The sequence below is a fragment of the Archocentrus centrarchus genome, chromosome 9 (assembly GCF_007364275.1).
Source record: "Archocentrus centrarchus isolate MPI-CPG fArcCen1 chromosome 9, fArcCen1, whole genome shotgun sequence".
NCBI classification, from domain to species: Eukaryota; Metazoa; Chordata; class Actinopteri; order Cichliformes; family Cichlidae; genus Archocentrus; species Archocentrus centrarchus.
Genome location: NC_044354.1, coordinates 120,995 through 145,045, shown reverse-complemented (window position 1 = coordinate 145,045; position 24,051 = coordinate 120,995). Strand labels below are relative to the sequence as shown.

Genomic DNA, 24,051 nt, shown 5'->3' with positions numbered 1-24,051 from the left:
AAGAAGTATAAAGATGTTATGGTTAGACAGGAACACGGGCTCAGAGAGAGAGCACAGGCCTGCTGTCTCCTCCCGCATATTCAATTTTTCAATTCAATTTTATTTATTAGCGCCAAATCACAACAAACTGTGGCCTCAAGGCACTTTGTATTGTGGGTAAAGACCCTACAATAATACAGAGAAAACCCAACAGTCAAAACGACCCCCTATGAGCAGCACTTGGCGACAGTGGAAAGGAAAAACTCCCTTTAACAGGAAGAAACCTCCAGCAGAACCAGGCTCAGGGAGGGGGGGTCATCTGCTGAGGGGGGGCTGAGGGGAGAGAAAAGACATGCTGTGGAAGAGAGCCAGAGATTAATATCAATTAATGATTAAATGCAGAGTGGAGTAAACAAAGTAAATAAGGTGAATGAGAAACAGTGCATTATGTGAACCCCCCAGCAGACTAGGCCTATAGCAGCATAACTAAGGGATGGTTCAGGGTCACCTGATCCAGCCCTAACTATAAGCTTTATCATAAAGGAAAGTTTTAAGCCTAATCTTAAAAATAGAGAGGGTGTCTGTCTCCTGAATCCAAGCTGGGAGCTGGTTCCACAGAAGAGGGGCCTGAAAGCTGAAGGCTCTGCCTCCCATTCTACTCTTAAGTATCCTAGGAACCACAAGTAAGCCAGCAGTCTGAGAGCGAAGTGCTCTGTTGGGGTGATATGGTACTATGAGGTCTTTGAGATAAGATGGGGCCTGATTATTGAAGACCTTGTAGGTGAGGAGAAGGATTTTAAATTCTATTCTAGATTTAACAGGGAGCCAATGAAGAGAAGCCAATATGGGAGAAATCTGCTCTCTCTTTCTAGTCCCTGTCAGTACTCTAGCTGCAGCATTTTGGATCAGCTGAAGGCTTTTCAGGGAGCTTTTAGGACAGCCTGATAATAATGAATTACAATATGCATGTGTGTGATTTTTCTGATTCTTTAATATATTAAATGTCTTACTTTTTTAATTAAAGTCTTTCAGGTGTCTTCCTTCATAAACAACCTGATTACCTGTCAGACCCTACAGTAACCCCAAAACCCCAATAATCAGACGACCCACTGTGAACAAGCGCTTGGTGACAGTGGGAAGGAAAAACTCCCTTTAACAGGAAGAAACCTCCATCAGAACCAGGCTCAGGGAGGGGGGTCATCTGCTGAGGGGGGAGGGAGACAGGACAAAAGACACACTGTGGAAGAGAGCCAGAGATTAATAATAACTGATGATTAAATGCAGGGTGGGGTATAACAATGTTTTCATGCTGTTTCAATAGAAGATTGCTGCATCAGATCCTACCAGGTTGTTACACAGTATCACTGTATTTTTCCTATATGCTTGTTTCATAATTAAAATCGTTTGCAATGACAGAAGTTATCGCTTTGGAAATTCTCAAGTCTAAAATTGAGTCTAATTTCAAGGAATTTCACTTCCTTGTTCAGAACTGACTCCGTTACATACTGCTCTCGCAGTAATAAACAATGAAGACGTTATCACGATGTGAGGTTTATGTGGTCAGAATCAGACAGCTGATACTCTGCTGTCTCTGACAACTTCTGGGAATTCCTTTCACTCCAACAGGAAGGAGGAAGGAAAAATAGAAATAGGATCCTTGTTCAGCAGGAAAATGGTGACAGAGCACAAAAATAAAGTATCAAAGTGTAAACTTGTAAAAGTATCATCCAGTAATCTGTTACTCTGTACTTCAATATATCATGTTCAGGTCAGATGATCTCTTCTTATTCATATGATACTACTAATGTTATCTGACCATAAGTCTATAACTATTCTAAGTAATTCTGATGGGCGATGTGTTTCAAACTGAGTGATTTATTTACTAACAAAAGAAACATTTTGGAGCCATTTTGACCCAAAAACATTTGTTTGGAGCCCCAAAACATATTTGAAGGTGACGCAGCTGCATTTAATACCATGTTTTGTTGCATTTATGAAATAAAACTCAAAATAAAAATGGTAAAAATTGTAACTTTATTACAAATGTAATTGTTACAATGTAATTTTATTACCAACAGAACAGAAAATGTGTGGGGAAGTATATATTAGCATGTATATATTAGCATGTATATATTAGCATGTATCAGCCTCCTGTGACAGAGTAGCTATAAAGAAAAGATCACGTGGAGTCCAGTTTGTGTTTATGGAAATAAATGAAATCAAAAACCACATTCAAGTTATTTTTAACTCAGATGTTAAAGACATTAGACGAGACATTTATGTGTCTCCAGCTGGCTGCTGCCACTGAGAGGATGAGGATGCCAGGAAACAGAAAAAGGCTGAAGAAAGATGATTTTTAGTTCAGTGTTCAGGTTACATGTTTTTTTCCACTTGAGAGTGTAAAGAATTCCTTAAAACAACAATAAAATGATAAAATAGCTCAAATATAAGCATTTCAAAGAAATCTCTTAGGCTTGTACTTTGTACATGGTTTAGTAAATCCCTGCACTTCGTTCCCATTTTCCAAGCAAAATATTACAAAATGAGGGGTGGCTCAAGACTTTTGCACATTGTTGTGTTTAAATTAAGCATTTTCTTATTTGTCTCAAAGCAGCACATTCAGTTTTCTGACAGCATCACGGAGGCCGACTCTGCTGAAGAAAGACGCGCTGAATCATCAGCCGCAACCTTCCTGCTGCAGATCACTCGTCACCCACTGCTGCTGCTGCAAGAGCAACAATGAGATAATCATTAAAATAATTTCCTGCATGTCTGTTCAAGCCTCTGAGGGAAAAGGAAAATTCCAAACCTCAAAGGGCTCACCAAAGTGATCCATCCTCCCGGAATCCATCCAAACCGGTTTCACCCTGAATCAAAGAGGCACCAACTTCATACTTCCTGTACTCAAGTAAGCTAACAATACCCAAAAATGAGGACACTCTATTACTAATGGGTGAGGGGGGGGGGACTATAGTCAGATAATTACAGATAATTAAAAAAGTTATAATTTCTTAAAGACATCTGAACCTTAATGTTCCCAATTCAACACCAATTAGCCACAACATTAAAGCCACTGACAGGCAAATATCACTGATCACTCTGTCACAGCAGCGTCCTGTGGGGACACCTCGGGCTGTGACATCATGTTGATATTACATGATGTCAGTGGCACTCTCCCCCAGGAGGACCCTGTAACCTGGATACCAATGGATCCAGCCTTTAAATGGTAGAAGCTGGGTTAATCTCTTTGGGTAGAAATCAGCCAATCATCAGGTGACTGATACCACAAAGGACCAGTGACATGGATGGATGGATGGATGGATGGATGATCCCACAAAGGGAAAGTTTTGATTTTATTTTCCTTTTTGCTATTTATGCTCGTCAGCTTCACCCTTCTCTGCAGGTTTTTACTCAGAAAGTTCTGATTGGAATAACTGAACGTTATCCACTGTGCCTTAAAAATTGTTTAGGAATGGATAAAGAAACATCATGTTTTGTGGTGGTGAGCCGATGTTTTGTCTTTGTGGTTCATCAAAACCAAGACATGTGAGGACCAATAATTACGTAGCACTGCTACAGCAGCAGAAGCTGAGAGCTGCAGCTGTCACTCACTGGTGAATTTAAAGGGGTAGTTCCTCCCACAGCCAATGACATCAATGGTTCCAATTTTGTGCCCTGTGGGTTTTTCCTTTTGGCGGACTGGGCACAGCATCAGTGGAAACGGGGGTAAGAATTCCAACTCTGCAGATCCCGACCTGATAAAGCACAGCTCAGAGACGCCTGAGCCACAGAGGGCATCAGGGCTACTGTAAAACCAACAAATGTTAAGCAGATGGTTTTAATGATTAGTGTATGGAACATGATTTAAAATTATATTTGAAGGTCTTGAATAATCTCAAAGACCTCATAGTCCCATATCACCCAAACAGAGCACTTCTCTCTCAGACTGCTGGCTTACTTGTGGTTCCTCGGATACTTAAGAGTAGAATGGGAGGCAGAGCCTTCAGCTTTCAGGCGCCTCTTCTGTGGAACCAGCTCCCAGCTTGGATTCAGGAGACAGACACCCTCTCTATTTTTAAGATTAGGCTTAAAACTTTCCTTTATGATCAAGCTTATAGTTAGGGCTGGATCAGGTGACCCTGAACCCTCCCTTAGTTATGATGCTATAAGCCTAGGCTACTGGGGGGATTCCCATGATGATGGCCCCAGACTGTGAGACTTGGCCCCCATCTCTCCTCCACCCGCACACTGAGCACTGGCTCCCCACAGGGCTGTGTGCTGAGCCCCCTCCTGTACTGCCTCTACACCCACGACTGCAGTGTGGCCCACAATAACAACCTCATCGTCAAATTTGCTGACGACACCACAGTGGTCGGACTCATCTCAAAGGGAGATGAGGCAGCTTACAGAGAGGAGGTCCTGAAGTTGACAGCCTGGTGTTCAGAGAACAATCTGGTACTGAACACCATGAAAACCAAAGAGATCATCATCGACTTCAGGAAGCACAGGACTGACCCAGCTCCCCTCTACATCAACGGCGAGCGTGTGGAGAGGGTCCACACCTTCAGGTTTCTCGGTGTCCTCATCTCTGCTGATCTCTCTTGGTCAGATAACATCACAGCTGTTATCAAGAAGGCTCAGCAGCGACTTCACTTCCTGAGGGTCCTCAGGAAGAACAACTTGGACTCAAACCTGCTGCTGACCTTCTACCGCTCATCCATTGAGAGCCTGCTGACGTACTGTATCACAGTATGGTACGGCAGCTGCACTGAGGCAGACAGGGTCAGGCTTCAGAGGGTAGTCAAGACAGCACAAAGAATCGTTGGCTGCCCTCTCCCCTCCCTGATGGACATCTACACCTCCCGCTGCATCAGCAGAGCCAGGAACATCATCAAGGACAGCTCACACCCTGGCTTTGACCTGTTTGACCTGCTGCCCTCTGGCAGGTGCTACAGGTGCATCAAAGCCTGAACAAACAGACTCAGGAACAGTTTCTTCACCAGAGCAATCACCACCCTGAACTCACACACTCACCCACTCTCTAACTGTGCAATGTTATATCATTCATACTGAACAATATCTAACATTCCTATATTGTGTAATATCCAGTATTCATTCACTAGTGCAATATTCATTCACCAAGTGCAATATTCATCATCTTCATTATTATATGTATACACATATTTACTTTCTTACAATGTACAGATGCACCAATGTAGGTATGTATGTATATATTTTTATACATTCTATTTTTTGTATATTTTACACATTGTTTATTTTCTGTATATCTCTTGATCATATTGATTATACTAGATTATAATATTTTTATAATATTTTTATTTTAGAGTTTGATTTTCTGTTACATGGCACTGAACAGGAGTGGCCCTCCAATCTCATTGTACAGCCTGTATAATGACAATAAAGGCATTCTATTCTATTCTATTCTATTATATTCTATGCACTGTTTCTTTTCATTCACCACTTTTTACTCTGTTTATACCCCACTCTGTATTTAATCATTAGTTATTATTAATCTCTGGCTCTCCCCCCCCCCTCAGCAGGTGGCCCCCCCTCCCTGAGCCTGGTTCTGCTGGAGGTTTCTTCCTGTTAAAGGGAGATTTTCCTTCCCACTGTCAGCAAGTGCTGCTCACAGGGGGTCGTTTTGACTGTTGGGTCTTTACCTACAATATAAAGCACCTTGCGGCGACTGTTTGTTGTGATAGAAATAAAATTGAATTAAATATATTTACAGCTGCAAACAGTTCAGTGGAGTAAAAATCTGAGCACTGTATTTGTTTATACCCCAGAGAGACAACACAATCACAAAGCTCTGTAGAGAAATATGGTTTATTAATAACTTTCTTCATTTTCAAAACTCATTAAGACAGAAGTTATAAAACAGTATTTACACCTTGTTTCTTTATATATATATTTTAAGTTAAAGTATGCCAGAGAGAATGAAGGACAATCAGATTTTACCCAAATGCTCCGTTCGCTCTGTTCCCAAATTTAACTCGTGACCAAACAAAGTTTATTACCATAATTACTAACAGTGTTCTGAGGTTCAGCAAAAATAACAAAACATGATTTATAGGCACTGACAAACACATTCACGTCCACCATGATAAACCCAAACTCAGCATAATATAAAGCAGGTGTGTGTGTGTGTGTGTGGGGGGGGGGGGGGGGGGGGCACTCCAACATGTACACAGGTTCGAACAAACAAACAAACAAAGCCTCTGACACAAAAACAGTTCTTTGAAATGGGAGTGTGTGTGTGGTGTGTGTGTTAAAGCAAAGGTCAGGAATGAAAACAAAAAAACGCACAGAGTCACTAAAAGGTCAAGAAAGGCAACGAGAGTGAGAGGGTCAGATCCTGCTGCTTCTGCAGAGTCAGGACAGCAAAGCTTCAACGAATGATTCTGTCATCAGAAGAAGTCAGTGAAGAAATGATCATGAAATCTGGTCATTGGCAGCCTTGTGACAGAGCGGCTGAGCGGAAATACCGCTTCTGTTTTTAAACCACAGACAGAGCCGGACTCACTTCATCGCTCACTTCATCACTTCAAACATTTCTCAGAAACGACGCGTTAAACATCAGCAGGCGGAGCTAAAGTTAATTTCTAAACACATCGTTTACGCGCTCGGTTTGTCATTAAAGCTTCAGAGCGGCCGCTCTGCGTCTCCTAAAGTTTAGTGTCTCCTAAACTGGAGGTCAAGAATAAAACAGGCCCCCGATTGACAGCTCTCTCCTGTTAGCATCGCCCGGGTCCCCGGAAGCTTGAGAAAAAGTCCGAACCCTGTTTCAGCAGCAGGTTTTTTCTTAACGTGCTCCGAGACTCAGGGAAAAGCACGAAATACAGTATTTCTACAGCCACAGCCTCTCTGCAGGCAGAAACATGAGATTAAACCACTGAACACATGGACAGTGCAGAAAAATGCTGCTGGTTTTCAGAGTGGGAGAAAAAACTGAACTGTGTTGAAAAATAACCACTTCTTCTGTTCCACAAATCTGTACAAAGCTGCCGAAGCTTCGCACCGTAACGCTCTTCTCCACGACTCCACGTCTGCCGCGCTGCCTTCTCAGATCCACAGACTGCACCTACCAATCAGCCAGGAAGTCCTCTTACATCGAGTTACAGCAACTCTGGGCCCAGCAGCGTGTGTTTGCACCGGTCTCTGGATCACTGGTGTGAAACATGGAGCCTGCTGCACGGCTCAGTGACACGCACTGCCAACCTGGTGATGCTGTTTGAATCATAAAGATAAAAACCTCTGCTCGTGAAGGTTTTGTAAATTGGTTTGATATTTTCCTGTGTTGCACCTGTTGAAGGTTTGGAAATGTTTGAACCTCTTTGGCCTTTTTCTACAACAGCTGTGACACTGAAACGTTCACAAATACACACTCCAAAATGTGATTCAGGGGATTTCAACACAACAACAACTTCCACATTATTCAAAACCAGAAACGCTTTCTCATGCTTTGGTTTCAGATTCAAGCTGAATTCACAGTCAGCAGCTTTTCTGTGGTATGGATGATGGATCACGTACAGTAATTCCAGAAAACTTCACTCACTGCACAACTTCCTGTTTGGTTGTTGTGTTAAAGCTCAAACAGTAACATTAAAAGAAAAATCCACCTTTACTTTAACTTCCTCCGTATCCTCCCGGGTCCTACAGATCACAGAAGCTGCAAACTTGTTGCTTTCATGCAATTATTATATATAAACATCAAAGACTGCATGTTAAAGATGGGCATAGCTATCATGAAGTCCTGGACTGTGGTTCTGGCATCTTGATGGATATTACTGAGAACCTGAGGATCTGCGAGGCCACGTGCTGAAGCCTCTTCTGTTCTACACAGAACCTTCATGTACTGAATAATCCTTAAAGTAGCCACTGAGACCATAAACACACGAGAGAGTGTTTGCTGAGGTCTTAAATCAGGTGACAGGCAGAGCCAAAAACCTCTATACAATTAGACCAGAGAAGTCACCCCCTGCTGGCCACTAAAAGAAATGCAGGTTTAAGTCACGTCCACACTGGGTTCATCTTTTAAACCTAAAGGCTAAGCCCATCTTTCAGTCTGTCTGTGAACACAAACACACAAAATCGTGAATATCATGTAGTACAGCAGTACATGTAGTACATATACATGTAGTTGTTAGTGTAGAAGTAAAATTCTGCAGTGTCTCAAAAGCAGCTGAGTGTCAGAAATAAACCTGCTGTGCTTCCATTAGAGTTCAGGGGAATAAAGACTGACCTTTGAGTGTACAGTAAGATTTAACTGGAGTGGACGCCACATTTATAACGTTCATAGACATACAAGAATATGGTCCAAAATTTGGCTGATGCTGGATTTGGCTACACAAATACAAAGACTGTGTTGGAGTGACCCTCTCTCCCCTCATCAACAACAAATCTGAACATGACCACTAAAAGAAATGGAACATTTAACATGTAAAATCTCACAAAGAGGCAAAATAAAATCACATGTTTCCTCTCAAATCAATAAAAACAAACACACATACACAGGCATTAAATTCAATAAATAAAGTCTCTGATTTCTTAAAGTATTTTGTAGTCAGGAGGCGATCGAGCTCCTCGCTTTTGGTTTCTGCTCCCACCATGACCGATGATGGCCTGCTTTGGTCTCTCACACACACACACACACACACACACACACACACACACACACACACACACACACACACACACACACACACACACACACACACACACACAGAGTACCCACCGTCTTTACAAAAATAAAGCAGCAAAGGACTGCTGGAGTCTCTTTGCGCTCTCTCTGCGATTCATCTAAAAACTGTCTTCAGAGGACGAGAATAAAAAAATGAGACAGACGCGTCCTCTGGAGAGCAGGGCAGCCACAGGTGACGTACCCAAACCTTTAACACATTCAAAATATTCGTGGTGATTGTCTTGTTCACAGACTAGTGTTCTAACAGCGGCGAGTGTCCTCACACCTCTGCCATAAAGGCTCTGGGCCCCCACCTGTGTCTATGCAGATAGAAACCCATCCTCATCCTCATCTAACCACAAATAAATATCTCACTATGATTTCTGTGGATCACGTGCTGCTCTGCGTGACCTCCGCTGACATGCTGGGGTCGTCTTTGTCTTCTAGCTGTACGGAGGGGAATGCAGGTCGCTACACGTGCGGCTGAGGGTTCGATTGCAGCTTTCAACCAAACATTATTTTACATCTGGAGGTGGGGAGGAGGGCGGAGTCTCCCTGAGTCTCTGATTTGGGACAGTGAATTGGAAGCAACACACACACACACACACACACACACACACACACACACACACACACACACACACACACACACACACACACACTAAAGAATCAGTAACACCTCTGAATGGAGGAGCATCGTGGTCCTTCAGGCACAGCTAACACTAGTGCCTGTCACTGATGGGTGGGTCTGTTTACACTGTGGTAGGTGTGTGTACAATGATGAGCCCAAACATCAGAACCATGAGTGTTCCTGTGTCCATGTTTGCTCTGTGTGTGTGTGTCCTGTTTAATCCTTGCATATTTATACAGTACGCACACACGGCTCGTCTCTTTGGGCCTCGTCAGCTAAGCCTCCGTGTGCGTTTGTGTTCCCACTCACACATACACACAAACACAATCCTCCCCTCCTCAGCATACATCTGGGTGCAGCAGTGCATGTGGGCAAATGCAGGAGTATGGAGGGTCGGTACCAGCGGGGGGCGCTCAGATGCTGTGCTCCATCTGGCTGTGGTGGTTGCCTGTGTGCGGCGAGTTCTGCTCATTGAGGAGGAGAAGCGTCGTCTCGTCCGGGCCGTTCTCCGTCGGGGTGGAGTCTGCTTCCAGGTCGGTGATGGTGGTGTTCCCGGTGGTGGCGGGAGGTGTCTGATCCACACGGGGAGTGTTGTGGCTGCTCTCGGGGGACTGAGGTGTGCTGTCCAGTAGAGACGCCATCAAGCCGTTCTGGTACTGAGCTCGTGTGATCTGAAGAAAGAGGCAGACCGTTAACCTGGATCAAATATGTCAGCAAACACCTTCATGTTTCCAGCAGCTGCAGAGCAGCTTTAAAAAACGAACCTTGACAAACTGCAGGTCAGTGAGGGCTCGGACGTAGAAGTCTGGGATGTACTGCTGCGCGGGGAGGCTGTTGTTGAGCTGACTGTTGCTGCCGCCGACTGAGAGAGACTCCATCCGGTCGGCTCCGCTCATCGAGGCCGTCCGGTTCAAGCCGCTGAGATGGGACGGTGAGCGAAACTCTGTACACACACACACACACACACACACACACACACACACACACACACACACACACACACACACACACACACACGCACACACGCGCACACACACAGAAAGGTTAATAGCACCAACTCCTGTTACACATTTAAAGACACGGCTGTGTGATAAACACCTATCGGTGGGCTTTAGCGGGTTTGAAGCCTTTGATGGTTCTGTGGTGGAAAAACAGATCAATGAGCTCAGAGGCACAAGATGCAGGTAAGCTTCTAATGCAGGTTAATATCAGTGATAATGAGTAAGAGTGAGCAGAGACACACTCGGTGTAAAACAGCTGCAGAAACACCTAAAATCTGAGTAAGAGACAAAAGGGAGTTAATATTCCGTTATTTAATGCAGCAAAGACGTGCATCCTGCTCTACCCAAACTCAGTGACGCATTAAAATGTTACCAGTGCAGGACACAATAAAACATGTGACGTATTAAGTGAGCTGGAAGATTTGAGACTGCAGGTGAGAACAATATACTGCTGAACACCTTGACTTTCTGTTTACTGCTCAGCCATCAAACTATAAGCACAGGGTAAGCTTTATTTAATTATAACCAATAAATGTTATTTTACCAATACAGAACACAGCAGGGCTGTAACGGGGCTCGCCCCACCAACAGCTTACCACTGCACGGCTTTTGTGTGAACTGATTCTATAAATTTCTCCCTGACATCATCAGAGAGGTTCTCGTGATCTCAGGGTGTACCTGATGCACTGACTCACCTGCACACTCACATACAGTATCATCTGTATTAGGATCTCATTTCAAGAGGTCACTGCATGTTTGTCAGGAGTGTATTTTTAACATGCCTGCTGCTCATCAACAGCAGCTGCCGATAACATCCTGAGAAAGAGCTGATACTTAAAGTTGTTACATTTTTAGAAATATGTGGTTTGTCTATAGTTACTAATTCTGTGAGTGAACCACCTTATTTTACTCATTCTTTAATAATGTGACCGGTGGATGACATGAACACGAGCATCTTTGAACAGAAAAAATGTTTTTACATTAGATCTGCTTCATTTTTCTACTGTTTTACCTCTACTGTACATTTACTGTAGGTTTTTACTCTTATTCTGTCTCCTTCGGTTTTCCTCCTTTTAAATATTGGTTTCATTTGCTTTACCTTTGCTTCCCTTCATTTTATTTGAACATCCTGTGTGACTCTTTGAAAAGTGCTCTATAAAAATATTTTGCTTTAATGTGTTTAATTCTGAGAAGCCCCGACCCCTGACTGAAGATCAGTTAATCTACCAGCCATTAATATTTAAAACGTGGTAAGCATGCCTACTATAAGATTACAGGCCAGCTGACGTCTTCACATTACTGGTGCAAAAGCCAAAGATTTGACTTAAACTAACAGAAATGTCCAATACTCCCAATCAGAGCTAATCAATAACAAACAATATCAAATAACTGATTATTTCTACCTCAGAGCATTGTGATACAGTAAGAGGCTCACTCACGCTCAGCTGTTGGTTCGGTGACTGCGGCTCTGTAACAGGTAACAGCAGAGGATTTTCCACCTTTGCTCGAACGTAATGAAACCACGATAACGAACATTCATGGACGTCATCCAGCTGATGTTAAAAAGCAGCACACTCAGCAAACTCCCGAGTGTGTCCAGGTGTGAACCCACCTGAAGCTATGAGGGTGCATCAGGACTGAGCAGACAGCTGACCCCCCGAGGGGACTCGTGTCCCGTCCTTCTGAGTGTTATTTTAGGTGTCATGTGATCATGTCGCCCCCTCGTTCCCAGTTTAAGAACAGAAACTCTGTGATCGAGACTCACATCTGCTCTGTCCTCTGAATCTCCGACTGAGACTCAGACCACAGCTGCTCTCAAAGACCTGAAATATGTTCTGTCTCTGTGTCTAATATGATATAATATAATATAATATAGGAACCCTTCCTATGATGCCCAGCTGGCGCCTCAGTGAGGTCATGAAGGAACAGCCCAATGTTGTTTAATAATGTAATTTGTTGTTTAATAGTAACGTCCAAAGAAGCGATGTGTAATGAATCTGTTGTAATGTTCTAAATTACATGCTCTGTGTGGTTTTTTTTAACCACATATGGGGAAGGAACCAAATACAGGAACTTCCCTGACCTTGATTTTATACACGAAAATGGAACATTTGAAATAAAATGTCATAAAAGTAATTTTAAGTCCTCAAATAACAATTTGAAATTCAAAATTTAAACCTGACAGTATTTTAATGAGTGCCCTTTAAAGGGTTAATGACACTCAGACTAATCAGGACAATTTGGAATTATTTTTAAAATTTAATAATATTAATGTTTTTAAGTATATTAATATTTTTTTTCTAGATACCAGTATTTAGGGGTTAAAAATGAAATATGGTTAACCTTCTAGATGGTTACATCACGTCACTCCAGTTACAGTCAGCTGATCAGTATCCCCGTCCAAAGATGATTTGGGATGCAGGCTGGAGCAGCCAGGGATCGAACCACCAACCTTCAGATTGGTAGATGACCCGCTCTGACTGCTGAGTCACCCTGAACACTAACACAATGACACACAATGACTGGCCTACATTAAGAAACGGCTGATTTATGACCTTCTTTCCTTCCTCATTACAATAACATGCAGACCAGGTTTGAGTGGTTATAATAAGGTTGTTTTGGTTGATCAAAGAGTTTGTGCCAAAAGTAGCTGTTAAGTCTTTGCTGTCCTTCAAAGGTTAATCTGTCTAGTGAGGCTAGTGCTGCACTTCTTTCTCGCTGCAGCACCTTCGGCCATTCAAAAGGTAGGGACAGGTAATTCATGCCAGCAGCCAACCTCCAATCTAAAAATCTAATGCGAGATCCATTATTGAACCCACAAAGAGCACTGCCAAGAGAAAGTCTCTCCCCTTTTGTGATCAGGCATTCATTTACCAAACATGTACAACAAAGTCAAAGCCGTGCCCCCCTCCCCATCCACCCTGTGCCCCACCTGTCCTTGGTGTTAAAGGACCCAGACATGCCGGCGTTTACCTGGCAACCGAGAGAACAGAGAAAACCTCTTAAAGGAGAGGTGACGAGGACGAGGAGCAGCCACTGAGAGGAGAGAAGGAAGGAAGGAAGGAAGGAAGGAGGAGGTGATTGATGAGGGAGTATGGGGGGTGTGAAGAGGAGGGAGGTGCAGTCAGTGAGACACAGAGAGACAAATCTGCTTCCAGCCTGGATGAGGACATACAACATCAGGACAAACTCTGCTCCACTCGAACAATCACAACATGTCAGGTTATACAGCTACACTGTAACAATGTGTGTCTGTAACACTGTAACACTGTGTAACAGTTACACTGTTTTCAGGTTCTCGTTACTCAGCCGCTCCTCAAAGTCTGATTGATCAGAAATCTGATGAAAATGAGGAAGATCAGAAAATATAAAAATCCTTTCACACAGGAAACTGCTGATTCTGAATATCCAACAAATACATGATTTATGTCAGATTAGATGCTCATTCAGTGTGATTTAATATGGCAACATTATACACTGAAACACAATCACTGCTCTGGAGCTTTCATGACCTAACTATATGGACAGAAGTATTGGGCCATTGGTGCCTGGGTGGCTTAGTGGTGAAGCCGGCAACCGCATGCATATGCAGCGTTGCGGTGCGGGTTCAAGTCCCGGCCCATCGCCAATTTACCAGCGTGTCTTTCCCTGTATCTTTCCCCCATCTCCTGTCTCTCTCCACTGCCCATAAAAGCTGCTGTGGCCAAAACAAAAGTATTGGGCCCCACCTCTTAACCTCTATATAAACAAATAAATAAAAAACAATAGCTGCAGAGTTCCAAACCTCCTCTGGCATTAACATCTGCACAGCAGCTGTCCACGAGGAGCTTCACGGGTTTGTGTGGCCGAGCAGCTCCTGTAGGTGTGCAGGCGGCCCCGTAACAAGCAGACAGAAGGGGCGCTTAACTTTTATTCTAATGCCAATTTGTGCATCAAGAGGGTTCTTAGGAGAGCATCAGGGTACTATTATAAAAATGTGCTGCAGATCACACCATATCAGAACTGTGAAACCAAGGAAGGTTTTTATTTATTCTTTAAGAAAAAGACAGAGGCCTTCCTCAGTGTCTGAACACAATCTTTTACATGTGACCTTTTCCTAAAACGTCCGTCTAGGAAAGAAAAATGTGTTTGATTTTTACCAGTAAATCTGATTAAATAATACAACCTTAGAAATACAAGCAGGCATTTATTTCATTCATTCTGAGAGCTAAAGCGAGCTAAGTTCACTGCCCCCCCCCACGCATGGATGGGAGTTGAATTACTCAGTTTAATCGGGTCCACTCAGATCTTGGGTCCATATGAGAACAAAGCCTGAGTCCAAATAATGAAGTTAAAAAATGCTTGATACCAACTTTTAATAATAATGATCATTTTAGGAACTTTTTTATTATTGGCATGGAGGTCAAAGATGACCTTTAGTTATTTCTTTGTTTAAATCATAGTAACTGTAGTTACTATGATTCCCCAGTCTGCTCAGGCCCACAGCAGACTCCACACAGAAAGGCTCTGGCCAACGGGTGGATTTGAACCCTGGACCTTCTTGCTGTGAGACAACAGTGCTAACCACTGCACCATCGTGCTGCCCAGGCTAATATCAAATATCAAAAGTTTCAGGACTTTTTCTTGGTTTTCTCTTCAACATCAGCTGCAATGAAAACATCCATAAAGCTCTGAACGTCCCACATCTGTCAGATCAATCGAGCTGATGTCCCGTCTGAGCCCAGCAGGGCTGAGCACACAGATTTGACTAAAGGGACAGAGACATGAAGACTGAAGGAGAGAAAAGCTGAATGTAAGCAGACAGACACTAAAAAGGAGCTGAGAGAGGACGTGCAGCACAAAGAGTCCGAACGAAGAGGACGAGGACAGAAGTAATCAGCAAAGATGTTTCACAATCACAGTTCTCCTTTCAGACACGTGCACGGCCTCGGTGAACTCCGGCCATTACATGTTTTTATCCTGAATACGTGCACAACGCACAACTTTAGATAACATGAAGCACAAGTGAAGACACTGTTCCTGCTGGGAGGGGGACGAGGGGACGTTAGAAACGTGACTGTCTGTGTCTGTGAGTGTGTGTCTCTGTGTGTGTGTCTGTGAGTGTGTGTCTGTGTGAGTGTGTGTCTCTGTGTGTGTGTGTCTGTGGTGTCTGTGAGCGTGTGTCTCTGTGTGTGTGTGTCTGTGAGTGTGTGTGTTCTGTGTGTGTGTGTGTGTGTGTGTGTGTCTGTGTGTTTGTGTGAGTGTGTCTGTGAGTGTCTGTGAGCGTGTGTCTCTGTGTGTGTGTCTGTGAGTGTGTGTGTGTTGTGTGTGTGTCTGTGTGTGTGTGTGTGTGTCTGTGTGTTTGTGTGAGTGTGTGTCTGTGTGTTTCTGTGAGTGTCTGTGAGTGTGTGTCTGTGTGTGTGAGCGTGTGCCTGTGTCTGTGTGTGTGTGTCTGTGAGTGTGTGTGTGCGTCTCTGTGTGTGTGTGTGTGTGTGCGTCTGTGTGTGTGTGGTGTGTGTGTCTGTGAGTGTGTGGTGTGCGTCTGTGTGTGTGTGTGTGTGTGTGTGTGTGTGTGTGTGTGTTTTACATGTATGTAAACAACAAAAATCAGCAGTGCTTTAAGTCACTAAGTGAAGCAGCCCCCCCCTCACAGAAACATCCACACACAGTTCTTGCCTGTGACACACACACACACACACACACACCACACACACACACACACACACACACACACACACACAGCAGTACCCAGCAGGAGGAAAATGAGGGGAAGAACTATTTGAAGTGTCTCCGAGGATCCAGAACAGTTTCTCTGCACTGACTCCAGGGAAGCACCAAATATTAATCAAATATCAGTATTGGCCAATATTTACCATATTTGCTGATAAGAGGGCATTTACAGATATCTGTTACAGTTTTTAACATAAAATTATTCCTACTGTTCCATGGAAGAAAGATGGGAATAAATAACAAGAACAAAATGAAGACATGTGAAATGTAAACATCTATACTCAACAACTAACATCTATACTCAAACCCTTCAGTGACCCCTGGGCCCTGTTCCAGGAAGCAGGTTCAACAAACTCTGAGTTTAAAAACAGACTCTGAGTTTCCTGTTCCAGAACAGCTGATCAGGGTTAGTTCAATCAGCTCTGAGTGTGATCACCCTGATTTAGCGCATGCGTGAGTAAGGAAAGAAAGCATCATCAGTGGAGCGCTGATACCAGGATTCACCATGGCAACGGGCAAATAAAGGGCGGAGCCTCCATTTTAATCTGATGATGGAGGATCGCACGTGTCAGTGTGGAGCGTGACGAGTCACTTTAATCAGCCTGACCCACTCTGACATCATCATACACAGAATAAAAGTTTGTTATCAAATATTCATTTCTGTTATAATGTCTGCTCTCATCATTTACACAACTTCAATCTCCATCAGATGAAGCTCAATCCTAATCAATCAAATAATCATTTGATTTATGAAATCTAATTATTGAGCCTGACGGACAAACTGCAGGAGACAGAAAGTGAAGATAAATCAAGAATCAAGAAGACTTTATTGTCATATATATGTAAACATATAATGAAAACATATAATGAAATAAAACTGTGGAGAAACAGCTCAGACTGAGTTTACTGACCGACCTGTGTGTGAGAGACTGAGACAGCAGCAGACCCCGGGGGAGCTGACCTCAGGTCAGTTTGTTACTTAATAAAAACATTTTCTGCTGCATTTATGACAGTTCAGTTTATGGTTATTTGTTTAAATAATTGTACAGTAAAAAGGGAATTTACTGATTGAATAGCAACCTCACTTTATTTTAATTGAGATTGACAGAAAAACTGCTTTAATGTTTCCAGTTTAACCATTTTAATCTGATCTAGGATCAGCTGAAGTTGATCAAAGGTCAGCTTTACTGAGATGGCAGTGCTCTGACAGCCACAGCAGAGATGTTTCACTGAGTTACAGTTAAAGGTCAGAGGTCAGTAATAGTTTCATATTTACCCGAAAACATTCAGAGCAGCTTTCCAAGTCTGTAATGAATGTAAAGTTTCACCAGTAAAGGCAAACATGCTGTGATAAATGCCTCAGCTTTATACCTTTTAAATATTTTGGTACATTTTGGGAGGATGAGGCATTTTAATTAAAGAACGCAGATCATATCGGGGAAATGAATCTATTATGAACAGATCCAGTCTGGACGAGCTGGAAAATAACTGGAGCCTGAACTGGATCTGGGCCTTATCCGGTCTGAATCAGTGATCTTGATCCATTTGGATCCTCCTGCTGGACTCGGACACAGTTTGCAGATCCGTTATAGAGCCGATGATCACCGATCAGTGGAAAATATGTGGAAATTCATACTTTCAATTTCAGACACCAGAACTTTCAAAATGACATCATTTAAGTCACTTTAAATCCATTTAGTTCAGTTTTTAAGTCTTCAAATATTTCAGCCTCATCTTCACTCATTCACATCATCTTCTGATCCAGACATTTTCCATCCACAGTGTGTTCTGTGTCAGCAGCTTCATCCAGATCAGTGTGATGTAACAGTGATGCTGCAGTAATTACAGTAAATGTTTCAGAGGAACTGACTGACAGTCTGACAGCTGCAGCTGCCTCATTATAAATCTGTGACATCATCGCTGTCTCCGTCCTTACAGCCTGACGAGTGAACGACTGTAAAAGCTTCATGTTACAAAAATAACAAACTAACGTCTAACTGGGATTTCAGAGCTCGTAGAAACACAAACGTCTGCAGATGAATTCGCTTCTCTGATCGCTTTGCAGCGTCTTTATGAAGGAGGACATGAATGGGAGTGTCAGACAGGTGGTTCAGGTGCAGCAGGAGGGGCGGAGTCAGAGAGACACTCAGAGGTTGTTGGAAAAAACCTGCCAGCGAGCAGGTTAGGTTCACAGAGTCTGTTACCTCAGTAACTGACTCAGAGTTGGAGTTAGCTCTTTCTGGAACTGAAAACCCGAGTTTCCCTCATTTTAGGGTTAACAAACCCGGAGCTGTTAGCAAAACCTGCTTCCTGGAATAGGCCCCCGGTGTCCTGAGGATGGGGGGCTGTGATCCAGAATCCATTCCCATCAGGATGGAAACGTTTCACAATAATACAGATCAGAGATTTGCAGAAACCCAAACCATGGTGGCAAAAAGCCATCAGCACTTTAATGGCTCAGAGGTTTGAGCTTTTTCCTTTCATTTGTCACCCATCTGTGTTTATGACGTCTCTGAAGCTGCAAACTGTAATGTTTCAAACTGTGCACCAGGTGGCGCTGGCTGACTTCCTGTTAAATATTCACTGCTCAGACTGGATTTCAGGAAACTGGGAACTAAAGAGGAGCCTAAAATTCTGCTGCAGACCCCTCTGTTCTTTAATATTGATTTATAGCAACAGAGAAAAGCTCAACTTTTGTTGTCAGCTATTAAACGTACTTCATATTTTTATTGTATACTGTATATGATATTGTATGCACCTTTTTAACAGTAAAGAACAATGAAAGAAATCCTGGGTGTTCCTAAATAACTGCACAGCTTTCTAAATGTGCGAGCTCCTGGTGTGATGCCTGATGTGTGTGTGTGTGTGTAATGAGTTTTGGACTCACCCAGTGTGGGAGCACTGAGCGCCATGACTCCATAGTATGAGAAAGGTCCCGTCTCAAACTTCATGTTCTCATTGCCGGCCTCCACCTCCACTCGACCCTGCAGAATCAACACAAACATTCGTGGTTATTAACAGTTTAGGTTGTAACAAATGATAATTTTGTACATGTGTACATTCACTCTCATCCTCACTCTCAAACTCATCCAGAAGCCTTATGCTGACCCACATGCACAATGTGGAAAAATTAGGGTGAACAGTTTCCCTGCTGTCACTGATCACAGGGTTGGAGCTCTCTGCACGTGCTGCAGTGTCCTCAGGTGAGACGCTTCCATAACCACACACCACTGAGACTGAACACAGCCCAGCACCCCTGACTTTTATAATGAAATAACAGAGTTTGGCCTCTAGAGGGCGATACAATAAAAGATCATGTAGTATTTGCCAGTGATCGTCCTCTGCAGATGCTTTGCATCATTTGTGGGAAGAAACACGTCTACTTTGGCCTTGATCAGACATCAATAAACACTCTATGAAACATGAGCCACAGCTGCCAATGCTGCTGTCTGCAGACCATGATGCAGTGAAGAGAAAAGGGAGGCAGAGTATGTTTCTTTGTAAAGAGAGAGTAGGGCCACAGAGGGAGATGGAGGAGGAGAGGACACAGGACAGGACAGAAAGGGGTTAAGGAGGCCTCCGTGCTGGAGGCAGCTGGCCCGGATCGTCCTGCTGGAATGTGTGAACTGCAGCAACAACACAGCACAGTTAATCCATGCTGCCAGCCCTCCTTCCCTCCATCCTCCCACCCCCTGCAAATGGACCAGGCTGACGAAAACACAACAGGTGCTAAAATAAAAGGAAGACAACAAAAAAAAACAGAGTGGACCACGCTTACAACAGTCACAGAAAAAGCAGGACAAACCGAGGGGTTAAATTCCAGCATCTGGATGAATCCTGAAGTTTGCTGTCAGTGCTGATTAAATCTAATTTAAATTACTGTCCAGATTTTAAGGCTTTCAGACACATTATGTCAGGACGGCTTCAGGGATGAGTCGTTAAAATCCATCGCAGGCTAGCGTTTCAGCCTAATCTTCAGATGGCACCAATAAAGTGTCAGCATCAACAAAAACAGGAGAAGGGCAGGAATGTTTGCGTTTCTGAGGATACAAATGTCAGACCTGCTTCATAATTACTGATCATTAACATCCAAACAGAAATCATTGTTTTATTCAGTTCTGTGTGAATTTCCCTTTAAGACCTCCGAGTCTGACACCCAACAAACACACGGAGCTATTTTAGGGCGCGTGCCAATCCAGAAACCTGCCTTTGTTGTTCCAGGAGAGGAGAGGGGGTCTGACGGGCACTCCAGTCACCAGGTGGGCGGTTTCAATCACAAACTGCTCAATTAAACTCCCAACATCTCAAGTATGCCACAACTCCTCTGACACTGATGGATCCATATTTAGCCTCGTGTGCCACTTTGAGGTCTCACTCCTCCTAAAATAAATGCTCTCAAATAACTCCTCAGTTATGTGATTGTTCTTTCGCTGCTGTCACTCATCCTTATTTGGTTTGCACTGAAGGATCAGCCTGCTGATCGACTCCATTGCATTCTGTAGGTGTTCTGCTTTAATTGTGCTGATCACTGATTAACAAACACAGGTGAGGTCAGCTGGGTTACATCTGTTCCATGTTATTGAGCATCTACAACAATGATCAATCATCAGCTGACTAGTCAGGTGATTCATTACAGGACAGTAATGGTTGCTTACTAACCGCAGCGCAGAGTGAGGAGTCACAGGGGACGTTTAGCATAAGGGGACAGTGAATGGATGCTGGAGTATTTGTTCTGTGCTTATTGTATTTACTTGGTTGGGAAAGTGTTCAAAGAAAGTATATTTATCCTTCATATGCTAAATTCTAGACCTGTTACAGTTTGGGTTTATTTTTAAAGACCTACTTCCTCTCCACGTTAGCGCCGGCCCGCAGCGACCTGTCTGAATGTATCCCAAAGGCTAACAGTTGTGATTAATGACCTACAAATTAAAGTTATGCACTTGTGATTTACATATTTGTCTAATAAGGGAAAGAGCCCCGGGTTTGATCCCCGGAGGAGACACAAATCCTTTTGGGGTTCCATCGTGCAGCGCGTCCACCCACTGTGGGAAAAAAAAAAAAAAGAGCCACCCACTGTGGAGACTCCATCTGAATGAGGGAGCAGCTGAAAGTAGCTTAAATAAAAGTTATGCCCTGCTCTGTGAGGGGTAAAATGCATCGTGGAGCGTGTTTTGGAGATTGGTATTCAGGTACACGCACACCTTTAGGCTCCTCCCACATACATACATTCTAAAGTTTATATTTCAAGAACATACTTTAAAAGGCCTTTTTAGGAAAAAACTAACCATATTTCCCAAATGAGGACAATCCTTCCACCTGCTCAGTGGGCACAGATATTCATTTTACCTTTATTTTAAAGACTAAGCTGGCACGACTCCCTTTGGCCAAACGCTCGGCTCCAAATTTGTCCAGGTGCTCATTCACACCTGCTCTCTGCAGCCACAGGCTCCTACTGAGTAATCAGAGGTCAGAGTCTGTGATCAAGGACGAGCTGCTGCTGCAACAGGAGGACACGGTCACTGCAGACAGGCCAGGCAGACAAAACGAAACAACCGCAGGAGCGTCCGACGTGCCTCGAGCAACTGCTCTGCCATTGCCCACGAGCACGCAAGCTTTACAGCACACCGGCTTCCTTCTTTGACCGTTAATGGCACTGTTGACCCTGCTGTCAATAGCCTCTTATGAGTATATCAGCGCACTGAAAGCTGCTAATCGTGTGTGTGTATGTAAGCACGGGCAAAGGTCAAACAGCCTGAAACATACGCACATAAACAAAAACACGCTGAAGCCGGACTCCGGGTGATGTAACGCTGCACGCTGCTGCACGGTTGGTGTTTAACTTAAACAGAGGTACGGGGGAGGGAAGAGAGAGAATAGAAACAGAGGGAGGCAGAGGACGAGAGGGGGGGGTGTGAAGCCTGCTCTGCTCTGACCTGTATTCCAGGATCTGCAGTGACAGCATTAAACAACATAATGACAGAACAGCAGACGACTTTCTACAGTCATTAAACCTGCTGCAAACTTTAAATTAAGAAAACCTCTCACGACTCTGAGAGATAAAGGGTCAGGTTTGCTGCAGAGACAGAGGCAGCCTCTGCTCTCTCAGTAATAATGGAGCTAAATGGCTCTGACCAATCAAACCACTGAAAATGCATTTTAAGAACTCAGCAGCAGCATCTTTGCTCCAGAAATCCTGACTCAAGGTGCCCTCACCTGTCGCCTGTTCCCTGATTACCTTGTGTGTGTCTTTAAGTCCTCAGTCTGCGTCTGTTCCTTGTTGCGTTGTTGTCGATGATCCCTGTGTGTCTCCCTGCACTTAGTTGTGTTTAGTTCTGGCACCTGACCAGCACAGTTATATGTATTCTTTGTCGCTCCTCTCAAAAAACCACTTTTTAAGTTCAGTTAGCTTGTGAGTCCTGCGTTTCGGGGTCTGCCTTCGCCTGCCACACAGCACACCGTGACATATTTGGCAGATTTAAGCCTGATCTTAAAAGCAGAGGGACCTCCTGAACCCAAGTAAGGAGCCGATTCCACAGGAGAGACGCCTGATCGAGCAGAACACTTATTAAGGCCTAATATTATATCAACAGTTTATTAATAATTATCTCTTATGTTTGTACTTCCTGCCTTGTGTTGCCACCACCACCCTCACTCCCACTCCTGCTCTCTGGGATAATCTGTTAGCTTTGAAATTTGTCCTTATTATATGTTGGACACAAAGCTGCCCACAAGAACACCAACCTCTAAACTGCAGCCGTCTAGTCACAAATCAGGAAGCATCACTCAGAAGAGGGCTGCAATTGTGCGTTGGAGACACAAAGTGAGGTAAAGGCCATTCTGTGTGAGTATTCTGACTGCGGCACAGCGAGGCAGTAAGAAGCCCCACGGTGTGAGGTCCTTCCTGCTGTGTGAAGCTCAGCTGAGCCCCTGCAGAGGTCTGAGGAGTCACTGTCACAGGTTTGTTAATAACTTATAACAAAGCCTGCATGGGCTCTGCCTGAAACCACACATACACCTCCTGACATGGCGTGTGCGTAGGAGGGAGGCTGTGGTTGTGAGCTCTCACGTGCGTGGCTTAGTGTGTCCTACCAGCCTCTGGTGTTTAGTGGTTCATGAGCATGTGTTTGTCATAAAATGAACTGCTGATGTCAAATGAACAGTTTGTGCAAACTCACTGACCCACTTACAGTGTGACACACACCGCACGCACGCACACACACACTGGTGCTGCCTCCTTTTAAGTGCAGGAATATTTCTTATTCTCTCAGGACTCCATTTTTCCATCTCTTGTTCACAACAGGAAGGAGCTTCTCTCTAATGATGATCTGACGTAATTACCTTGGAATGCTCTGCATCTACAGCCACCGTGTTTATATGACTTACTGATTGGCGAGTCTCCTGTTTCTAATATTTCATACGGTCAGAAACGCTGGTTTATCTTATATTTGGCCTTCGTTCTGACCACTTCAGGCTCTGGTTGGCCGGTCAGTGAAACAAACATAACCATTTCAAAATAACCAAACACCAAAACAATCCTGTTAAACATCAACAGCAAAACAAGCAGCTGGACAGTGAAATGGACCTGACAGTGTGTGCAATATTATATTAATACGGATCCTCAGTGACACAGTGTGTCTGTTAAACAGAAATCTTACAGTAACATTCAAAGTCTCTGCACTTAAATACTACAGTCTGCACTCTCATGCTCTTCCTGTTTATAATAAACGATCATCCAAAAATGTCTCCTAAAGCTGAGTGAACCCTGTGAACACAATAGAAATCTGCTCTGCTTTATAGCTGCATGAATCACTGTGGTCATAAACAAACAGGCTGCCTGCTGACAGCAATGCGCACTACAGGAAAACACACACATATGCAAAGCATTCGCGTGGACACTATAAAAGGAGTGGAACAAGTACAGCGAATTATCATATCTGACTTTTTTTTTTGCTCTCACGAGTCGACCTGACCACAACGCGCCGGATGTTGATGCAAACGTCAGGGGAAAAAACACAAATGTAAACGTGCAC

At 43.7% G+C, this 24,051-nt stretch overlaps 1 protein-coding gene across 1 annotated transcript in view; it reads right to left on the bottom strand.

The window, feature by feature from the left end:
- Positions 1-9,585: 9,585 nt before the first annotated feature.
- The window catches only part of LOC115785884 (metal transporter CNNM4), a 36,218-nt gene continuing 21,752 nt past the window's right edge, over positions 9,586-24,051 (bottom strand). The window contains 3 exon segments of the mRNA XM_030737802.1: positions 9,586-9,982; positions 10,076-10,254; positions 18,909-19,005. Of these exon segments, the coding sequence (XP_030593662.1) occupies positions 9,725-9,982; positions 10,076-10,254; positions 18,909-19,005 (534 nt within the window). The 3' untranslated portion in view covers positions 9,586-9,724.